The sequence below is a fragment of the Ursus arctos genome, unplaced genomic scaffold (genome assembly GCF_023065955.2).
Source record: "Ursus arctos isolate Adak ecotype North America unplaced genomic scaffold, UrsArc2.0 scaffold_5, whole genome shotgun sequence".
Taxonomy (NCBI): domain Eukaryota; kingdom Metazoa; phylum Chordata; class Mammalia; order Carnivora; family Ursidae; genus Ursus; species Ursus arctos.
Window position 1 is genome coordinate 53,256,913 of NW_026623067.1, and position 19,527 is coordinate 53,276,439.

A 19,527-nucleotide genomic window follows, 5' to 3' on the forward strand; every position below is an offset into this window, starting at 1 on the left:
TTTTTGAAGAAAAGCAAGATTCTATTACCAAAATGACTCTTAAACTGTTCTCCAAACTTCATTGCAAAGGAAATAAAACTATTAAAAGACCATTGCTCTGTAATTCAGGAAATTGAATCAACTTGTTTGGAGCCGTAAGCGGGGCAGGACTGGAGCTGTGCTGAGCCGCATACTGTGCGGGAGACGGAACAACGCCCGGCTCCAGGCTCCACGGTGACTTTACTGTTTGGAGGAGCCCTGAGCTGCGTCTTCACAGTGCCGGGCAGCTCCTCAAGGGCCTGCTTTCCTTTGCTACCTAAAACCACAGTTCTCTGTGCAAATGAGACTGTTTTGTGAGATACCGGTATTGTGGGAGATTTATTCTTTACCTTAATCTAGATTTTCATTGACGTTCCTATAATATTTGTGGAATGAAATATGTCTTTTAATAAGGAAAAGAATCTCAGATCTTAAGCATTAAGAATTTCTGCAGGTAAATATTAATTATGGAGTTTGGATGAAGAGTACCTGGGGCTCATCATACTGCTGTCTCCGCTATTAGTATATACTTATATTTTTTCCATTAAAAAGGGTTAAAGTATTTTTGTAATTCTGCAGATGAATTTAATTCACATTTTCTAAGTTCTTCCTATATTGCTACAGGCTTTCTTCCCCAGCCTGCCCAATCCCCCTGCTGATTCAACATTATAGGCAAATGTAAGCACATTGGGCAATGAAAGAAAGGGAAGGGAAGGAAGGAGATTGTTTGGGCTCCAGAGCCCTGAGCTGCTACTTCTTAGAATAATAAAGTCTTTGGTAGAAATAGCCATCACTCCCTTTTTAGGCTCTCGATTGCTGTTGTAACAGTCTTGGATTGCTGCAGACCAAGTAAGAAACGGCACATCATTTTTTTCCCCTAAAGAACATTAAATCTAGCTCTAAGCCTTCATTACCAGGGTTTCAGGAATTCAAATATCAGTGATTACAGGCACTACCCTTTTTAAGAAAATTTATCCAGAGCTTATAAATAAGGCAACAAGATTACTGCATGCCTTTTCAATGTCAGACTAGAATATTGTCCAACAGGCCCTTCTAAGGATCCTTGTGTGTTCCCGGCCTTGCACCTGTCCACTGGGGCAGCTACCCGTGGCTGTCAGACACCTGAAATGTGGCTGGTGCAACTGAAGAATTGGGTGTAAAAGTAAAAACCACATAGATTTTGATGACCTACAACAAAAAGTAAATCTCCGTAATTTTTATATTGATATATGTTGAAATAATGTAGATATACCAGTTAAAATATTTTATTAAAATTAATTTTACCAGGTTTTGTTGTTGTTGTTGTTGTTGTTACTTGTTTTAATTTCTTAAAAAAGCAGGGAGTCTGCTTGAGGATTCTCTCTCCCTCTCCTCCCCTACTTGCTCTCTCTCTTTCTCCAAAAAAAGGCTATTAGCCATATTGATCAAATGATATAATGAATATATGAAGTACTTATTTTATATGTGTATTTAGAATTAGGCTTCACTGAATTGTCTTGCTTTGCTTCCCCAAAAAGAATGATGAAAAGGAAGTGAAAATATTGAATAGCACTGATTCTGAATTACAGCCGTTTTCTTTCACTCTATTTTCTCATACATTATGTAAATAAAGGCAGGGTAACTGCAATGTGTTTTAAAATTCCAGACCTCATCCCCAAAGAAAACTTTAAAAAGATCTTTATTCCCAGCTCTAGGCCCACAGAAATATCTTACCCTACACCATGGGACATGTGCTATTGTCCTACTGCCATTCATAAAGATGAGGCGTTTTCTATAAGCCCCTCAGAAAAATGTTTGGCCATAGTGGTGCCACTGTTTACAGGTACACAGACCCCATGTTTGCGGCCTTCCTGAACACTGGCTTTGCTAACCCTTTTGAAATAGCTTTGAAGATGGGATAACCAAGAAGAATCTGTTATACATTCCATTTGGCTATTTTTTGTTCGTCTGTTTGCTCACTGTTGAGACTCTTAAGGAGACAAGACAGTAATAAAGAGGTGTGTAGAAGACCAGAGTTTGTAAGCCTCAGATCTCATAGCTACAAAACAAATAAGTACTACAGACCTGTAGTCTAGGCAAAAGAGAACCTCCAGACACAGTAAAGTCCTTTTTTTTTTCACCCTTACCCCTTTCTCTCTTGCATCTAGGGATTTGGAAAATTGCTTTAACAATGAATTATTAGGCATGATGTTTTATTTTATTAGGTTGGAATGAAATACAGAAACCTAATCCTGAAACCTGGGGGATCTCTGGACGGCATGGACATGCTCCAGAATTTCTTGAAACGTGAGCCAAACCAGAAAGCGTTCCTAATGAGTAGAGGCCTGCATGCTCCTTAAACTGGGGATCTTTGGTAGCAGTCCATGTCTGGAGGAGAAGTTGACATCGCCATGTGTTACTGGCCTGGAAACTGAAGGGAGTTTTGCAAAGGAAAGTTTAGATTTCTATTGACTGCCTTTTGTTTATCGCTTTGAAAAATTTTGCAGATGTAAATGGAATTATAAATACCAAGACCTAAGAAAACACCCATTAGAAAATAATTGTACTATAAAATTTCATAAAAATGGATTTGATTTCTTTTTATAAAAGTTTCATATGAATGTAATTTGATTTTTTACTATTGTAATCTAGATAATATAATGTAAGAGGGCTAAGAATTTTTAAATTGAATCATATACATTATATAATTTGATCCTTCTTATATCTTAAAGTTTTGTACTTGGGATTTCTGGACTGATAAATGAATCATCACATTCCTCTGGCAAATATTTTCTTAGAGCCCTACATCACCTTTGACCCTCTGTCTCATGGTAAAGTGTGACCTTTTTGCCCACATACCTCAGGGCCAGGAGAATATGCCCCAGTAATGCATTTATCTTTATATTTCAGGCCTTATGATTGCCACCTTTCTGCCACACTTAAGTTATGTTCCTCCATTGGGGTTTATCTTTTCTAAAGTCCTGTCAGAGAATACCAAAAAAAGTATGAGTTTTAACTGAACTGGCCTAATGTATATTGTTTTTGTGTCTTGTGTTAGAGGATTTTCGATCTAGTATTATAGGTTCTTTTCCACCTCAGCATATAAGATTGTCAGTCCTTTGGCATACTTGCCAGTTAGAGCACTAAAGCAAGTCCAAGGATACGTTTCTCTTCTCATGTTCTGATAAGTGGTTGGGACTTTGCCTCCTTTACTGCCATCTCATCCGCAGTGGCAGATAAACATGTCACAAATGGCAGTGTAGTGAAGAGAGCTAAAGTTGACGTGGGGCAGAAAGAGTTGAGAAACTCCAGAACAGGCGTAGGTTCTGGACAGAGGTGTTTGAGGACAGCTGCTCCAGAGTGTTATGTGTTCTTAAACTCAGCCACAGGGAGGAGGCTCTTCGTAGCCTATCTTGTCTGGTGATTTTTATTTTAAGTGAACCTTTGGATCTCTCTTTAACTTTCTTTTTTATGAGTCTAAATTCTACTTCTACAGCAGACCAGTAAACTCCCAGTACTTACTTTTCCCTAGGAGTCTACTCAATAAGGAAACCAAAATAGGATAATAAAAAAAATTTTTTTTGATTAAAAAATCCAAACTTTGAATGTACTCTGATAGATCTTCCAGTTGTTTTCCACTGTGTATCTGAGGTATGACTTTGCTGATGAGGTACAAAATGAGACAAATGGACTTTGTGCTAAATAAAAACATATATACATATATTTATTATGCTGCATAATAAAATTAATTATAGACAGTGGGAAAAATTAAGACCTCTAACAACACAGAAGAAAATTCTAAGATTATTATTGCCAAGCACATGCATTAAACATGCACAAGAAATCCTGCCCTCCCTCTGAGACAATTGCCTGGCCCTTCTCTCCCCCCCAAGTAGTTTTTCTAGCCTGTGGTACTTTTCTCATATCTTTTGTTTTTTCCCCCAGACTGTTCTGTTTTCCAGTTTCAGACAAAAACTCTCTTCAGCTTTTTCTATTGCCTTTCTATGTGTCTCCTTAACAGTAACTTTATCATTTTAAATCTTAACTTATTTCACATGGAAAAACTAATACTTGGTGTGAAAAAGGCTGCACACAATAAAGTTGCATTATTATCCATGACAATGAGCTCACGTTTCTTTCATACTTCAGTGTTAAAACTGAAATCCATAAGAAAACAAAAGCGCTATGATGTTCTTTTTATTTAAGGTCCACATCTGATAGTTAAAATCTTCCAAAGCATAGCAATAAATTCAAGTACTTATTCTTTAGCATAATTCAAAACTAAGGACTTATTTTTTAAAGCCTTTTTGAATGTAGCCATTCATCTATTTTTCTTTTCTTTTTCTTCAGATCAGAGCTTACAGTGTTGATAAGGCATTCTGAATCGTGGATAAACTATAAAAATTTTTGTTGGCCAACTTGCATTTGAGATTTGTGAATTGAACAACGTATAATAAAGTCTTTCTTGACTATTGATCCAGGAGATTTAGGTTTGTTTGGGGTTACCACAGAAAAGAGAAAGAAAAGGCATGATGTTATACCACCTAATAGAGACTTTTTTCCCTTTAGAAGGAATGCTGCATGTTACCTAGATGAATAACTAAAAATTATCTTGAGGAGCTATCACCTGAGCTATTTACGTGAAAATCTTGCTTTTCTAAAGTTAATAGGATGAAAGGTAAATAATCTGTAGCTCTGTAGAATTGAGAAACTGTATTGTGTAACAAGGCAAAATGGACAAAATATTTTTTAAAAAACTTTTAATTGATATGATTTTGTACGTGTACCTTCCTTAACTAGTAGGGAATGACTTAACTTTCTACTTTCTCATTTTGCCTTTAGGCTTTGTGTATGAATCAATGTGTAGAGCAATCCTGCCTCCTCAATGGATCATCTGACTTGTTTATGACCATTTTTCATTTTTTCCTTTGCTGTCATGCACAAGAAGAATTTCTCATGCTCTGAGGGAATTGAATTGAAATACTAATCCCCCAAATTGGGTTTAGGCATGGTTAACTGAGCCCCTAAAAGTGTTCAGAGAGAAACCCTGTTTCATCTGCATAGATGCAGTGACCAAGGCTTCTTTCTTCTCTCAACACATTATTACAGTTATGTGTCTCCCTTCTGAAATTGGATAGCCCCTCAAAATTGAATATGCCTTCTCTGATGAATGTTTGGTGAAAATAAAAGCAAAAAGAAAAATAAAACATACATGCTTTCATTTTCTTTGAAAAACAGTCAATGTCCAAAGTTTACTTTTTCATTTGTTATTAATGGAGAAATTCACGTGGGAAATAGATCCACCTAAGAACCAGCTGTATCAAAGGCAAAGGGTAAACGTTGTAAGATCTAAATACTAGATCAAGGTAGCCTTTCCTGACACACCCACCATAAGACTTAAGACTTTGTCTGAAAAAGATCTTGAAAATTGGGGTAGTGAACAGAACCCCTCACATATCCCTCTCCAGTGAGTGATTCTTGAGTTTTTATTTGGCTGAATTTACCTCAGAGTTGCCTTTCCTAATAAAATATAGATCCAGTGCATCTGGTCCACTGTGTATGTACAAGAAAAGGGAAATGGTGACTATGACACAGGCTTTCTTGTTTCTACACCCATTCTGGCTGCTTATTTCATAGAACTTGGAGGCTCACCTAAAATTTTACTGCAATGATAAAATGTCCGTAGCGTTTGTTGTTGGGGAAACTGTTCGGCTTAGATTGGTTTAAAGGTACCAGATTCACTGAATCCAACAAGATACTGGACACCTCTTTTGAAATCTTTGTGGCTCAGATGGATAATCAGCCAGGTGGATTCCTAGCTATTGAAGAAACCTGAGAAACTGCAGGAAATTTCCAGTCCTTTGAATGAAGACACAGGAAATTCCATAAAAGGTATTATCAGATTTACAGATAACAGATCGGCAGTGGTTAAATATGATATTAAGATTTGAAATTATTTCAGTGCTGAGGCAAATTTAAGAAGAAATTGGACACATTCCATCGCCAAGGTGAATGGAACGGAAATTTAACTCGATACTTAGATCCTGGGTACTCAGGAAAAAAAGACACGACAGTTTTGTTTGACCAAATTCCAAGTTTATTTGCCCACAGTACAGCACACCTAGAAGGGGAACAGGAGGTAAGAATGAAAGCCTGTAAGAGTGTGTTGATGGAAGGTCATGTCCAGATCAAAAGAATTCCTCTTGACTCAGATGTGCTAAGATCAGTCACAGCTAGAATATCGTGTTCTGTTCTAGGTGTCACATTTTCAGCCGACTTTGGCCAAGTATCACAGTGTGTGAGAGAATAGGAACAGGAAGGTGATAACTGTGAAAATATTTCTCAAGAGGAATACATTGAAGAAAGGGAAGTGCAGCCTGAGATGAATTCAGAAATACAAATGATAGCTGTGTTCAAATACCTAAGGCTCTGGGAGAGAGAATGGGATTATTCTGCATTGCTCCAGAAGCCAAAGCTTAGAGAAATGGTTGGAAAAAATAAGGAGGTTTTAAAGCTCAGTACGAGGAAGTGCTTTCTTTCTTTTTTTTTTTTAATGAAATTTTGCAACATTTACATTTTTTTTTTAAAGATTTTATTTATTTATGTGACAGAGAGACAGCCAGCGAGAGAGGGAACACAGCAGGGGGAGTGGGAGAGGAAGAAGCAGGCTCACAGCAGAGGAGCCCGATGTGGGACTCTATCCCGGTACGCCGGGATCACGCCCTGAGCCGAAGGCAGACGCCTTAACGACTGCGCTACCCAGGCGCCCCAGGAAGTGGTTTCTAATAATTATTGGTGACTGCAAATACATTCTGCTGCTGTTAATGAGGATTCAAACAAAGGAGTGTTACGGAGGACAGTCCTCCCTTGAGTAGACATTCATACCGGATCAGCTTTGAAGTCTCCCCAAAGTTTAAGATGCAACAAACTTATGATCGTTAGAAGGACATCACTCAGGTGAAAGAAATGTTTACATGCTTGGTCTTAGAAATGGCATGTAGATGGTTGCAGCTGCTCATACCACAGAGATAGAGTTTAAGCATTTACAGTTCAAGTGTTGCCTTCCTCCTCATCCATAATCAGTCAGTGCTTCTCCGGAGGTTATTATCAGACTCCTTATGGGTAATCTGGTAACAGGATGGAAGGTTAAAGTTGTATATGACCATAATAAAACCAAAGGTTCTTGCAGTCACATTTTCTTCCTTTACAGAATTTATAGTTGCTCTCTGCTTATTCTACCCATCATTACCTTCATCGCACACACACAGGCAAAAATCTAACTCAAGTACCCAGTTCATTATGCGTGCACTCCACCATATTTGGATTTGAGTCACTGTTTCTAGCCCCTGTCCTCCACAGTCCTTGACTCATAGTGAATAGTCCCTAAATGTTTGTTAAATAAACATACCTTCTTGGGGCACTTCAGTGACTCAGTCAGTTAAGCGTCCAACTCTTGATTTCGGTTCAGGTCATGACCTCAGGGTCCTGGGATCGAGCCCCACATCAGGCTCCACACTCAACAGGTAGTCTGCTTGAGGATTCTCTCCCTCTCCTGCTCCTCCCCCTGCTCACACACTCTCTCTAAGTAAATCTTTAAAACAAAATGCCTTTAAAATTATTTTTTTGCTATAAGGCTGCATTTTACTACAATAACTACACAATATCTATAGGTGAATCTAAAACTACATAGATAATTTTTTTTACACCTTCCACATGAAGAGGCCCTTTTCCTTAGGGACTGAAAGAGTTTCTCTATGAAGTTTAGAGGAAAGAAACATGCTTTTTGTAAAAGAAAAATTGGGGAATAGGAAATATTTCTAAATATTCTTCCACTTCTCTCTGTGATTATGTCCTCTAAACCTAGGAATTTCTTAATCTAGATTCTCTGGTTCCCTAGAAGATCTAAGAAGAGAGAAAGCAGATGTCCACGATTGCCCAGAAATTATATTGGAATTTTTGTGTATGTGGATATGTGTATTTTTCTGAGAAAAGGATCCCTAGCATTAATCAGAAAAATTTAAGGACAATCTTAAACAATTTGCTTTCAAACTGCTGTTTTTTCATTCATTTTGGAGACTATGAAGTGCCATTATGTATCAGGCATTGTGCTTGGCTACCGAGGTTACAAAAAAATGACAAGAAGTCCTGAGGTCAAGTTGCTTAAATGCAGTGGGGAAGACAAATAAGTTTATAATACGTTGAGAAAAATTATAGAAGAAAGGTATGTATAAAAAGCCTTTCTACTGTTTTTCTCAACAGTGGTTGACTCCATTGTACAATTTGACTTTTGTGCCACCAAATTTTATGATTATCATGCCGCCTGCCACCACAGACTTATTTCTAACAAAATGGTTGATTTTCTCTTTTCAGCCTGTCAGCAGTGGAACTAAATGGTGCCCTTCCATCTCTGTTACATCCAGGAGTTTCTTAGGCCCTGTGATTAAAGGATTTACAAGTAAGAAAGGAAAATACTCACTTTAACCCTATCTCTCTGTGTTGTGCTCAAATGGTTATAAACCAGGGCACCTGGGTGGCTCATTTGGTTAAGCATCTGACCCCATCTCAGCTCAAGTCTTGATCTCAATGTTGTGAGTTCAAGTCCCACGTTGGGCTCCATGCTGGGCATGAAGCCTACTTAAAAATTAAAAAAAAAAAAAAAAAAGTTTATAAACCTCTAGTCCTTAGAGGACTGACATGGGACTCCTCTTGACCTGACAAGTATAATATACCCAAGAAGCACTGGCACATCCTATAAATCCAGAAAACACACTGTTAATTAAGATAACTTTTATACCTCATTTCGTTGTGTAAATGTACTGTAATTTATTTAATCAACTTCCTGTTGATGAGCTTTTAGGACATTTTCACTCTTCAGACATAAACAATGCTGCTAAGATTATCTTTTCAAATATATCATTTTCCACAGCTATCAGTTTATCTGTTAAATAAATTCTTTAAAGTGTAGTTCCTGGTTCAAAGGGTAGAAGCATTTTAAGTATTGACAAATATTATCATATTAGAGCCATGTCTCTTAATACTGTTTACTACAATTGTTTAACTTTGAGGCAGTCACTAAAGATAAATGAGGAGAAGTAATGATTAGCAAACAAAAAAAAAATCTGGTGTGATATCATTTATATTGCTTTCTTTCCCCCATTGGGTGATGAGAACTAAAGTTTACTTCTTTGAAAAAGTGGTAGGAGTGATTCCAGACAGGAATTTTCTTTCTCTATTAGTGATTGGATAGGTCCTACAAGGAATGTAAGACTTTATCCCAGAACAAAGCAGTCATCAGTCCTTTGTATTCAGGGCTAAGTGGGGAAAACCAAAAGATCCATTTTGTCATCCCTGTCCCAAATCAGATGCCTTTCTATGGTCTTAAACATTTGTGTGACTGACAAGTGGGACTTGTGTTGTAATTCACAATGCAATCACTGTTCTAAACACGCACATGGCCCACTCTGCCTCAGCTTCAATTATAAAGTCTTCAGCCAGAGGCTATTATCCTCTGTTTTGTTCAGTCAGCAGCACAGTTAGGCAGTGAATTTCCAACTGGGATCAGGTGGCAAGAGAGAAATTTCTCACACTTCATCTATCAATCCCTTATATATCCCAGCATATTTCTTCTTTTGGGGGACCCCTGATGAGGACAGTTTTTCTGGAGCCATTTGGGAAGGTGACCCAACTTTGCATTTCCTTTTTTCAATTCTACCTTAGTAAAGGAGGGAAATAGGACTAGTTGAATGTGACTTATCTAAATGAAGATAGAACCTCCAAATTCACAGAGCTCAGTGCTTCTGTGTAATGATTTTCATGTCACTAATTCTTCAGTAGATAAGCTACATCCTCTGGTCTAACCAGCCCTATGAAGCATCACTTTCTCCCCTGCCTTCCCTTTCTTTCATCTGTCTTTCTCCCAAAAGACTAATTAGATGAATGGAAGATTTAAGCAAATGTCTCCAGATCCCAGGAGGAGCATGACAGAAGCCTGAGGCAGAATTCGTAGCTAGTGAGGCTGTGGACAAAGATCGAGGTGCTTTAGTTTGGGAGTGGGGGCTCGGAGGGCTTTTCTCACACCATCCCATTTTAGTTATGGTCACTATTCTAATGCCTGCAGACTAAATAAGAGGTTTGGAAGGAGTAGAATAGGGTAAATTATATAAACCACCCCTATAAGTAAATGCCATTTTAAAATGTTTGCAGAATGCTTAAGAGTTCTCAAAGATTTGGCTTCTTTCATAGCTCATCAACCCAATTTGAAGTAAGATTATATCCTTGTTCCAGAAAGCCAGACTGCTACCTGGTTGACCTTTTATCTACTGAAGTTCAGGTTAAGGTGGAAAAAAACATTCATTAAGCCCTAGTTAAATGTTTTGAATCCTAATTTAACTTTCCCCTAGTTAAAGCCAACTTCTTTTACAAGGGTGGTGTGCGTGTGTGTTAACATCTACAGAGACCCAGTGAGTTCCTCTGTCTACCTAATAAGATTCTCAGGACCATATCCAAATTTAGCCGGGCATGTTAGCACAGCAACACACTGCTGTCTGTGGCGCCAGTAGACAAAATGTCAGTACGCCTGCTGCATTCCTCGGGGATAATAGAAATGAAGTCATTACATCAGAAAATGGATCATGTGCTCAGGATATACTCCTCTCCCCCCTGAACACACTGGCTCTCCCAGGTTAAGGTCACTGAACCAGCAGCTGGAAGGGTTCTCGTAGCCAGGAAAGGGTGAGGCAGAAGTGCCACTTAGCAACACAGAGGTCTCTGCTATTGGAGACGGTCATGACAGAGGTTGGTATGGAGGCTGCAGTTTGAAAGTGCCTATCAGGAGGTAACCGCTGGGAGGTCAGTGTTAGAATGCAGGGGCAAGAACCTGACAGCAGGAAGTGCTGGTTGCGAACCATTGCAGGACTCAAAGGGGAGGGGGGCCCTGATATTTAAGAGAAGAAAGTGTTAGGCTTTAAGATATACTTGATTAACAAATTATTATTTTAATTCAAGATAAGTAGGGGAAGTTTTGCTTTTCAAAAGTAGTATAAGAGAATATCTCATTGTTTCCAACAAATTTTCAGGTCTTACTAACCTTTAATAATGAAAAGGTATGAAGTTAGAAGAAAAATCCTAGAGCCTCCTAACTGGCTCAGTTGGTGAAACGTGGGGCTCTTATTCTCGGGATTGTGAGTTCGAGCCTCATATTTGATGTAAGGATTACTTTAAAATAGAATCTTAAAAAAAAAGAAAAGAAAAAGAAAACTGCTAAAAACTTCCTTATTATCTCTTATGTATAGAAACTTTTGTAGTCTTGTTTTAATGGAACATTACCAAAGTTGACCTTTACTGTGCATGCCAGAAGAATCTAGCTGTCATCTTGAGACTCTAGAGGAAGCAATAAAAGGAGCTGTTTGACAAACTTGACAACCGTTTCTAACATTTCTAAACAGCCTAATCAATAAACAAAGGGATAAACGGTGTGGGTCAACTCTCTAGGAACCTATAACCAACATAAATAACTCTCCCCCATCAGACTTGTGTCTCGAGTCTCAGAAATTATCCTTTTTATCATGATTTTTATCTTGAATACTTCTTTGTGCCCACAAAGCTCACCCCGCTCCTCCACCCTTTCATACAACATTCTCACTTAGACCACATTCTTTGGATAAAGAAAATACAGTTTCAGGGTGGGTGTTTCTTTTGAAGCTAAGACACTTAAAAGGTAAGTGTGGAAAGCGAGAGAAGTAAATGCTTATTCCTTTCCCATCTGGATTTTGCAAAGCAAACTGCAAAAGAAAACAGCATAGTCTCAATCAGCGTGTGTTTAATTTCCTCTTGTCTCTCTCTCACTCTCCTCAGGATTAAATGTTCCCCTTGTCCTCGACCAAAATGGAAATATGATCTCATGTTTGTTTATTGGGTTACCTTCGCATTTCCTAGGACAGTAGGGTGTAAATTTTGATTTACTGACCTTACTTCTTCCCCCAAACACAGGGAAAGTCCTCAGGGAGCTTGCTGTAAGCATATCCACGTGCAGCTGAATCTCTTAGGTAGACACTGTGTAAAAATAGAGTGGTGCTTTAGGATGCTAAAGTGGCATCATTCAGTAGTGTCTCTGCACTCCAGGTGCAAGTCCAAGGATTCTGCTAAACAGAGTTGCCAAATACTAATTAAACTAATTGGTTATCAATGCTGTTCTTAAACCTTCTGATTTTGGGATTTCTCCAGTGAGAAGAAAGAGGGATATATTTATTCCATTCTCCATACAAGATAAACAAATTCTGATCACATTGTATATTTAGTCAAGTGAACAAAAAACTATCAAGAGAAAACGATCTCAACAGTTTGGAGAGAAAGTGATGAGTCTGTTTATTTCTTTTCTCTCATTGTCATTTCACTGTGTCCAATAAATAATACTATATATTTCAAAGGAAAATGCAGGCTAACCTAAGTTAGACATATCAAAATGATGAGACTCATAATAAATGCTGCAATTTTCCATGATGAGGGAAAGAAAACAAATTTCCAATCTAGAAAATGGGATAAATTTAAGAAACTGGAGAGTTTCAAATGCATAGGAAACAGAAGGGAAGAAAGAAATTGCTATTCTTCTAAAACCAACAATGCAATTCCGCATCACAGCTATGAGACTGGCGGCAATACGACAAGATCTATTAAGGTTGAAGACGCACATGTCCAATAATTTCACTTAGGTGGATAGGTACTAGACAAAATCTTCTGAGTGTGCACCGTGAAATATCTACTAGAATGCTCACAACAGCTTTGTTTGGAATTGCAAAATAGTGAAAACCAAGAAAATATCCATCAACAGAAGAGTAGGTAATACCCTGGGGTATATTTGATTAATAGGCTCTATTGCAATCAGGATGAGCGAACTAAAGGTACATAGATCAATATGGGTATCACTTAAAAGAGTATTGAATGAAAAGTCCCATTGTAGAAGGATATGTTCAGGTTAGTATTTATATAAAGTAGTGTGTGTGTGAGTGTGTGTGTGAGTGTGTGTGTGTGTGTGTGTGTGTGTGTGTGTTTAAAACACTACTATGTACCTTAGATCTATACATAGTATTAAAAGTACAAAAACATCCACATGAAAATGGACACCAAATTCAGACTATGATTTTCTCTGGTCAGGGGAAAAGAAGAGTGGATCTGGGAGAGATGCTCAGGATGCCCCAACTCTAACTCCAGTAGTTTTTTCTTTAAAAACCCAGTGCAGGGGCACCTGGGTGACTCAGTTGGTTTAGCGTCCAACTCTTGGTTTCAGCTCAGGTCATGATCTCAGCAGCCTGGGGTGGAGCCCCGAGTCAGTCTCCATGCTCAGCGCAGAGTCTGCTTGAGAGTCTCTGTCTTCCTCTCCCTCTGCCCCTCCCCCTGCCCCCTGGCTCGAGTTTTCTCTCTCTCAAATAAATCTTCTTTAAAAATCCAGTGCAAATACGGCAGAATGGTAAGGTTTTCTAAAACATTGCTTTTTATTCCTTGGAATATTTTTAATTAAAAAAATGTATAATACTTTTGAGGGATTTGTCAAAAGGTGGATTTCAAAGCAAATTTTTACCAGTCCATCCAACCTCAGTCTTGCAAAATGCAGGCACAGATAACTGTCACATTCAAATATGTTAAGGATGCCCCTTGGGTGTCCCCCACTAAAGCCAAAAAGGAACATTCTAACCCAATGAAAATCAAGTTGAGGTTGTTATAGGAAAAATATGAGAGTGAGAGGTCCTGAGTCCTGCTCATGACCTCAGTGGTACTCTTGGCTGCAGGATTTAACCTAAGAGAGTTGGATTTGACCCCTGACTGCTCTTTCCCAGGTTGGAGTACTCAACCAGTGCTCATTACCATTCCCCTTTCTCCTTTTTCCTAACAGAGCCCGATTCTCAAGTATCTTGATTCATCTAAGGGTAATCCCATGGCCCTTGCCAATAATTGGCTCAGGAATGGGCATATGAATACCTCCAGGCCAATGATAAGTGAGGAAAATTTGCTAAGGACTTCTGAGGATGGCTTCCTAGTTTTCAAGACAAAGGGACAGAAAGGAATGGTCTTCTCCTCTGGCATTGTCCTGTGTAGTGTTGAGGCCAAGAACTGTGAGGCTCAAGATGAAGCCAAGGGCAGAACCAAGAGAATTACAAGGAAGTACAGTCAGTGCAGCTAGACTGTGTCAAGTCTGAAGACCACCTCACCTCTGGGCATCCAAGTAAGTGAGCCAACATATCTCTACGTTATTTAAACCAGTTAGAATTGGGTTTTCTTCCTTATGGCCAAAGACATTCCAACTGATACCTCCATGATTCGGCTTCCTCAGCTGTGTGTGATATTAATGTCTGGCCTTTCCTACCACCTCACTGAGTGGTTTGAAGTTCAAGATGAGCCAACATATGTGAATGTGCTTTGTAAACGATAAATTGCTATTCAAGGGCAAACTGGTGCTATTATTAATAATTTTGCTATAAAGCTGAGATAAAAATTTTAGTTCTCCACGTGAATTACATATGTGTCAGAATGTAGTTATTTGATTCATTTATTTTAAATGATACTTCAGAAACCTTATGAGAATGTGCATGTCATTCTTCTGAATCACATAAAGCAGTTATATGTTTATAGTATCAGTTGAGAATATCCTCAGCAAAGAGTTTTTACACGAGTACAGGACCGAGACATTTTAAATAGCCATAACTCCTTTATGTTAAAGGAGTTAAAAGCAAAACAAACAAACAAACAAAAAAGTTAAAAAAGAACATTGGTCTGTAAAATATGGTCTCCTTACTTAAAAACTGTGGGGTGTTTGGCATAACGTGTCTGTATCTCAGCATCTGCCATATCTGTCAGGGTTAAGGGAGAGAATTCGCGTAGAGTACTTAGACCAGCGCCTAACAGGTGACATAGTAACAAGTAGAATAATAGGTGTGCCTGGGTAGCTCAGTTGGTTAAGCGGCTGCCTTCGGCTCAAGTCATGACCTAAGGATCATGAGATGGAACCCCACGTCAGGCTCCCTGCTCAGTGGGAGCCTGCTTCCCCTCTCCCTCTGCTGCTCCCCCTGCTTGTGCTCTCTTGCTCATGCATACTCTCTCTCAAGTAAATAAATAAAATCTTTTTTTAAAAAAAAGAATAATAACAACCAATACTTGATTAACATGTTCTAGACATGTTCCACGCACCTCACATTTATCAGCTCATACACCAGACCTGTACTGTAGAGTTGTTGTAGTTTTAATTTTTAAAATAGCTTTATTCTTTTAGGGAAAATGTTATGTGATTGTTACTTTAAAAATTAAAACAATACAGAAAAGTATACAAAGGAAATGGTCATCTTATTACCTAGGTGCTGAGTCTGGATAAGCAACCAGACACATGTCTGTGTAATGTGGCATGTACACATGCATACACATGCATATATACACAAAAGCATATGTATGTATGAGCGAATTATATGTATATGTGTGTGTATGTGTATATATATGTATACACACATACCTATACATAAGTTATACAGACATGAACACCTATTTTTGGTAGGACAAAACAAATGGCACTTTAAGTATATAGTTGCTTCCACCTCCTAGGGGATAAAGAAGTAAGACTTTTTTTTTTAGAATTTGTTTGTTTATTTTAGAAAGAGAACGTGCACACGTGTGCGTTGGGGGGGGGCAGAGGGAGAAAATCCCAAGCAGAGCCTGATATGGGGCTCGATCTCACAACTGTGAGATCACGACCTGAGCCGAAATCTAGAGTCGGGGCTCAACTGACTGAACCACCCAGGTGCCCCAAGAAGAAGTAAAATGATTTTGTATTGTTTAGGATATTGCTTGTAAGTGATTAAGGTTTAGTCAGGCAGCAGACACCTAAATACACCTTTACATAAATAAGGTCATGCTTTCCTTTTTTACTGGTCTTAATTTTTTTTAATTTAAAGGAGACCTCCAGTCACAGTACATCCCCACTATTTTTTTCATCGTTAACTACTTATTCCTACCTAATAATTCTCTTGTTAATTTGTTGGTTAACTCTCCTAACAATAGTCTCTTCTTATTTTTTGCTTTTTAAAAAAACTTTAAATCTTATTTTTTTATCAAAAAAATTTAATTGTGATAAAAAAAAAAAACAGAACATTAAATTTACTGTCTTGACCATTCTCAAGTCTATGGTTCAGTAAATTTCATTGTTCAGTAGATTTCCAGACGTTTTCATCTCACGAAACTGAAACTGTGTACAGTACTCCATTTTCTCCTCCCCAATCCTGGTACCATTCTACTTTCTGTTTCTATGAATTTGCAGCGATCTTATCTTCCTTTAACTCAACATTTATTCCCCAGCACCCAGTATAGTCATGTTCCACAAATATTTGTTGGGTAAACGAATGGATTTGTATTTGCACTATACAGAAACTAGTTAAGAAGCAAAAAGAGGTCACAGCTTCATTTGTGCTAAGAAATCAATAACCTCCAAATAGCTAAAATTTATTGAGCATCTACTATGTATCAGGCACATTACGCTAATTCTGCACTTGGCCCTCTGCGGTCAATTTCCAACATAGCAGCCAGAGTGAACCTTTAAATATGTCAACTCCTCTACTCAAAACCCTGCAATGGCTCCTAATAACACTAAGATAAAAGTCAAAGTGGACTATGGGCCTTATTCTAGCTGGACCTCTTTACTTCTACCTTTTTCTGCTTTCCATCTCTGTCCCTTCCACTCTGAATATAATGGATTCTTTGCAGTTTCTCAAACATTCCAGTAACACTCACCGGTGGGCTGTCGGACGGGCTGTTCTTTCACCCTAGGCCATTCTTGTCCTAATATCCACATTGCTCATGCCCTCACTTCCATCAGCAATTAGTTCAATCATCCCGTCCTAGTGATCTGGTCCCTGACTATCCCAGTGAAAAAGCAACATGTGCCCCACCCCGACCCTGGTTCTCCCAAATTACTTTCTCTTTTCATCTGTGGAAGTTACCACCATATGACCTACCTATATTTTTCTTATATATTTTTGTTTGCTTCTGTTTCCCTCTACATAATGGCAGCTACTTTTATCTGTTTTTTTTTTTTTTTTAAAGATTTTATTTATTTATTCAACAGAGATAGAGACAGCCAGTGAGAGAGGGAACACAAGCAGGGGGAGTGGGAGAGGAAGAAGCAGGCTCACAGCGGAGGAGCCTGATGTGGGGCTCGATCCCACAACGCCAGGATCACGCCCTGAGCCGAAGGCAGACGCTTAACCGCTGTGCCACCCAGGCGCCCCTACTTTTATCTGTTTTATTCACTACTATGTCCCAGTGCCCAGAACTATGCCTGACACAGTGCTCAATAAATATTAGTTTAAAATGAATGAATTGATAAATCATGACAGAACGCAGGTCAGTGGTTGCCTTGGGCAGGCAAGTAGGGGTAGTTGAGCAGGAGAACAGGGAACTTCTAGATCTTGATCATGTATGTGATTACACACATGTGTAAGTTTGTTAAAACTTATTGGCATATACACTTAAATTATATCATATGTAAATTATACCTCAAGAAATGGATTTTTTTTTCATGTAGCAATTTGCTTAAAGTCAGCATTTGCAGAGTAGTAAAGCTGTAAATCAATCCCAGGTGTGTCTGATTCCAAAGTCCATCCTCTTTTTATGAGTCTGTACCACCTTCCCTAATCTCTGCCCTACCTAGTTTCCACGACCGCCCCGCTGAGGTCTTCACCGGAAGGCTCAGTCTCCATTGATTTCAGATTTATAAATCTTCAAGACAGGCAGTATGTTTCTGGTTTTTTAGATCTTAGGAATGAGAATCAGATAGATGAGTGGAATGCATTTGTCTCCCTCTGGGAAGGATGGTGTAGTGTAAACTCAATGATAGCAAACTGGTGTAATGGTCAGTTTTATTTGTCAGCTTGACTAGGTTATAAAGTACCTAGTCATTCAATCAAACACTAATCTGGGTGTTGCTGTACAGGTATTTTGTAGATGTGATAAACACAGTTATTTGACTTTAAGGAAAGAAGATTATCTTCCATAATCTAGGTGAGCCTGAACCAATCAGTAGGAAGGCCTAAGTCCAGAATTGAGGTCTTTCCAGAGGAAGAAGAAATGCTGCCTGTTGACTCAAGTGTCAACTCCTTCCTGAGGGTTTCCAGCCTGTCCTTCCTGATGGCTTGCCCTGCAGAGTCTGGACCTGACCAGTTAGCCCTCACAATCGCATAAGCCAATCCGTTGCAATAAATCTCTGTCTCTGTCTCTCTTTCTGTGTGTGTGTGTGTGTGTGTGTGTGTGTGTGTGTGTGTGTGAGTGATATAAATGAAAAGCAAGCAGAAGTGCCAAAAATGTGACTTCTTCCAACTATTAATGTCCTGATGATAATGCCTGGAGCTAATTAGTCCTCAGGTATCCATGTTCTTTTTTAAGATTTTATTTATCTATTTGACACAGAGAGAGACAGCCAGCGAGAGAGGGAACACAGCAGGGAGAGTGGGAGAGGAAGAAGCAGGCTCCCAGCGAAGGAACCCGATGTGGGGCTCGATACCAGAACGCCAGGATCACTCCCTGAGCCGAAGGCAGACGCTTAACGACTGAGCCACCCAGGCACCCGTCAGGTATCCATGTTCTTAACTGGACTTAGGGTGTCTACAGGGATGAGCCCTGCACGATTATGGTAATGTTACCATCTCCTCCCTCTCCCTGTCTGTGATAAGGTCAGCTCTGCACTGATCTCTGTACTTAAATCATCCCAGACCTAAGCCCTTCCCTGTCCTTCTAATCCGTGCCCCTGCATCACCCTTTAGACTAAGTCCTGAGTGGAGAGTACCTCCTGAGTTTCCTACAGCTGTGCCCAGCCTGCTTAATTGGAAGCTCTGTGGCCATCACTTCTGCATTGAAATGATTGTGTTCTTTGGTCACTGCATCAGTAGCTCTGCCTGTCCCAACTAGCTAGGCTTCTGGATCCACCGTGGCAGCCAGGTCTGTCTTGCCGTCCAACTGTGATGGGCAGATCTTAAACATTCCCCATCTCACCAACTTCATTCTGTGGCCGTCAGCAGAACATCAGACTTGCAAGGCTTGGTATAAACTGTAAAGGATGGTTAGAAAGACGAATCCAATTAATCATGAGTGGCTTAGTCACGAGAATAGCGGCCTTTTCTAAAAGCAAATCGAACTCAATCTTCTAAAGCTGAGATTGAAAACATGCTCTTTGTGTGTGTGTGTGTGTGTGTGTGTGTGTGTGTGTGTCTGTGTATTCACGCCTAACTTTGTGACTTGGATTATTTTCAGAAATTAGATTATTTTTCAACTAGCCGTTTGTTGTATTATCCATAGTTCTTAACCATTCTATCTATGCAGCTAAGTACGCTATATGCTGAATTCTGTAAGCTCTTAAATGTCACTGAGAACGGGAGAATGTTAAGCAAATATCGACTTTTTAAAAATTATTCATTTTAGTCATGGATTTCAACTTCCTTCACCACAAAAACCTTGCATCCAAGTTGTGAACAACTACCGAGAATGACTAATTTGAGGATTTTT

General features: G+C 39.0%; 1 protein-coding gene across 2 annotated transcripts in view; it reads left to right on the forward strand.

Moving 5' to 3' along the window:
* NLN (neurolysin) overlaps positions 1 to 4,116 on the forward strand; it is a 97,976-nt gene extending 93,860 nt beyond the window's left edge. For both annotated transcript variants that reach the window (XM_026498879.4, XM_057307431.1), the window contains exon 13: positions 2,223 to 4,116. In XM_026498879.4, the coding sequence (XP_026354664.1) occupies positions 2,223 to 2,357 (135 nt within the window). In that variant the 3' untranslated portion in view covers positions 2,358 to 4,116. The remainder of the gene's footprint in view (positions 1 to 2,222) is intronic.
* Positions 4,117 to 19,527: the final 15,411 nt, after the last annotated feature.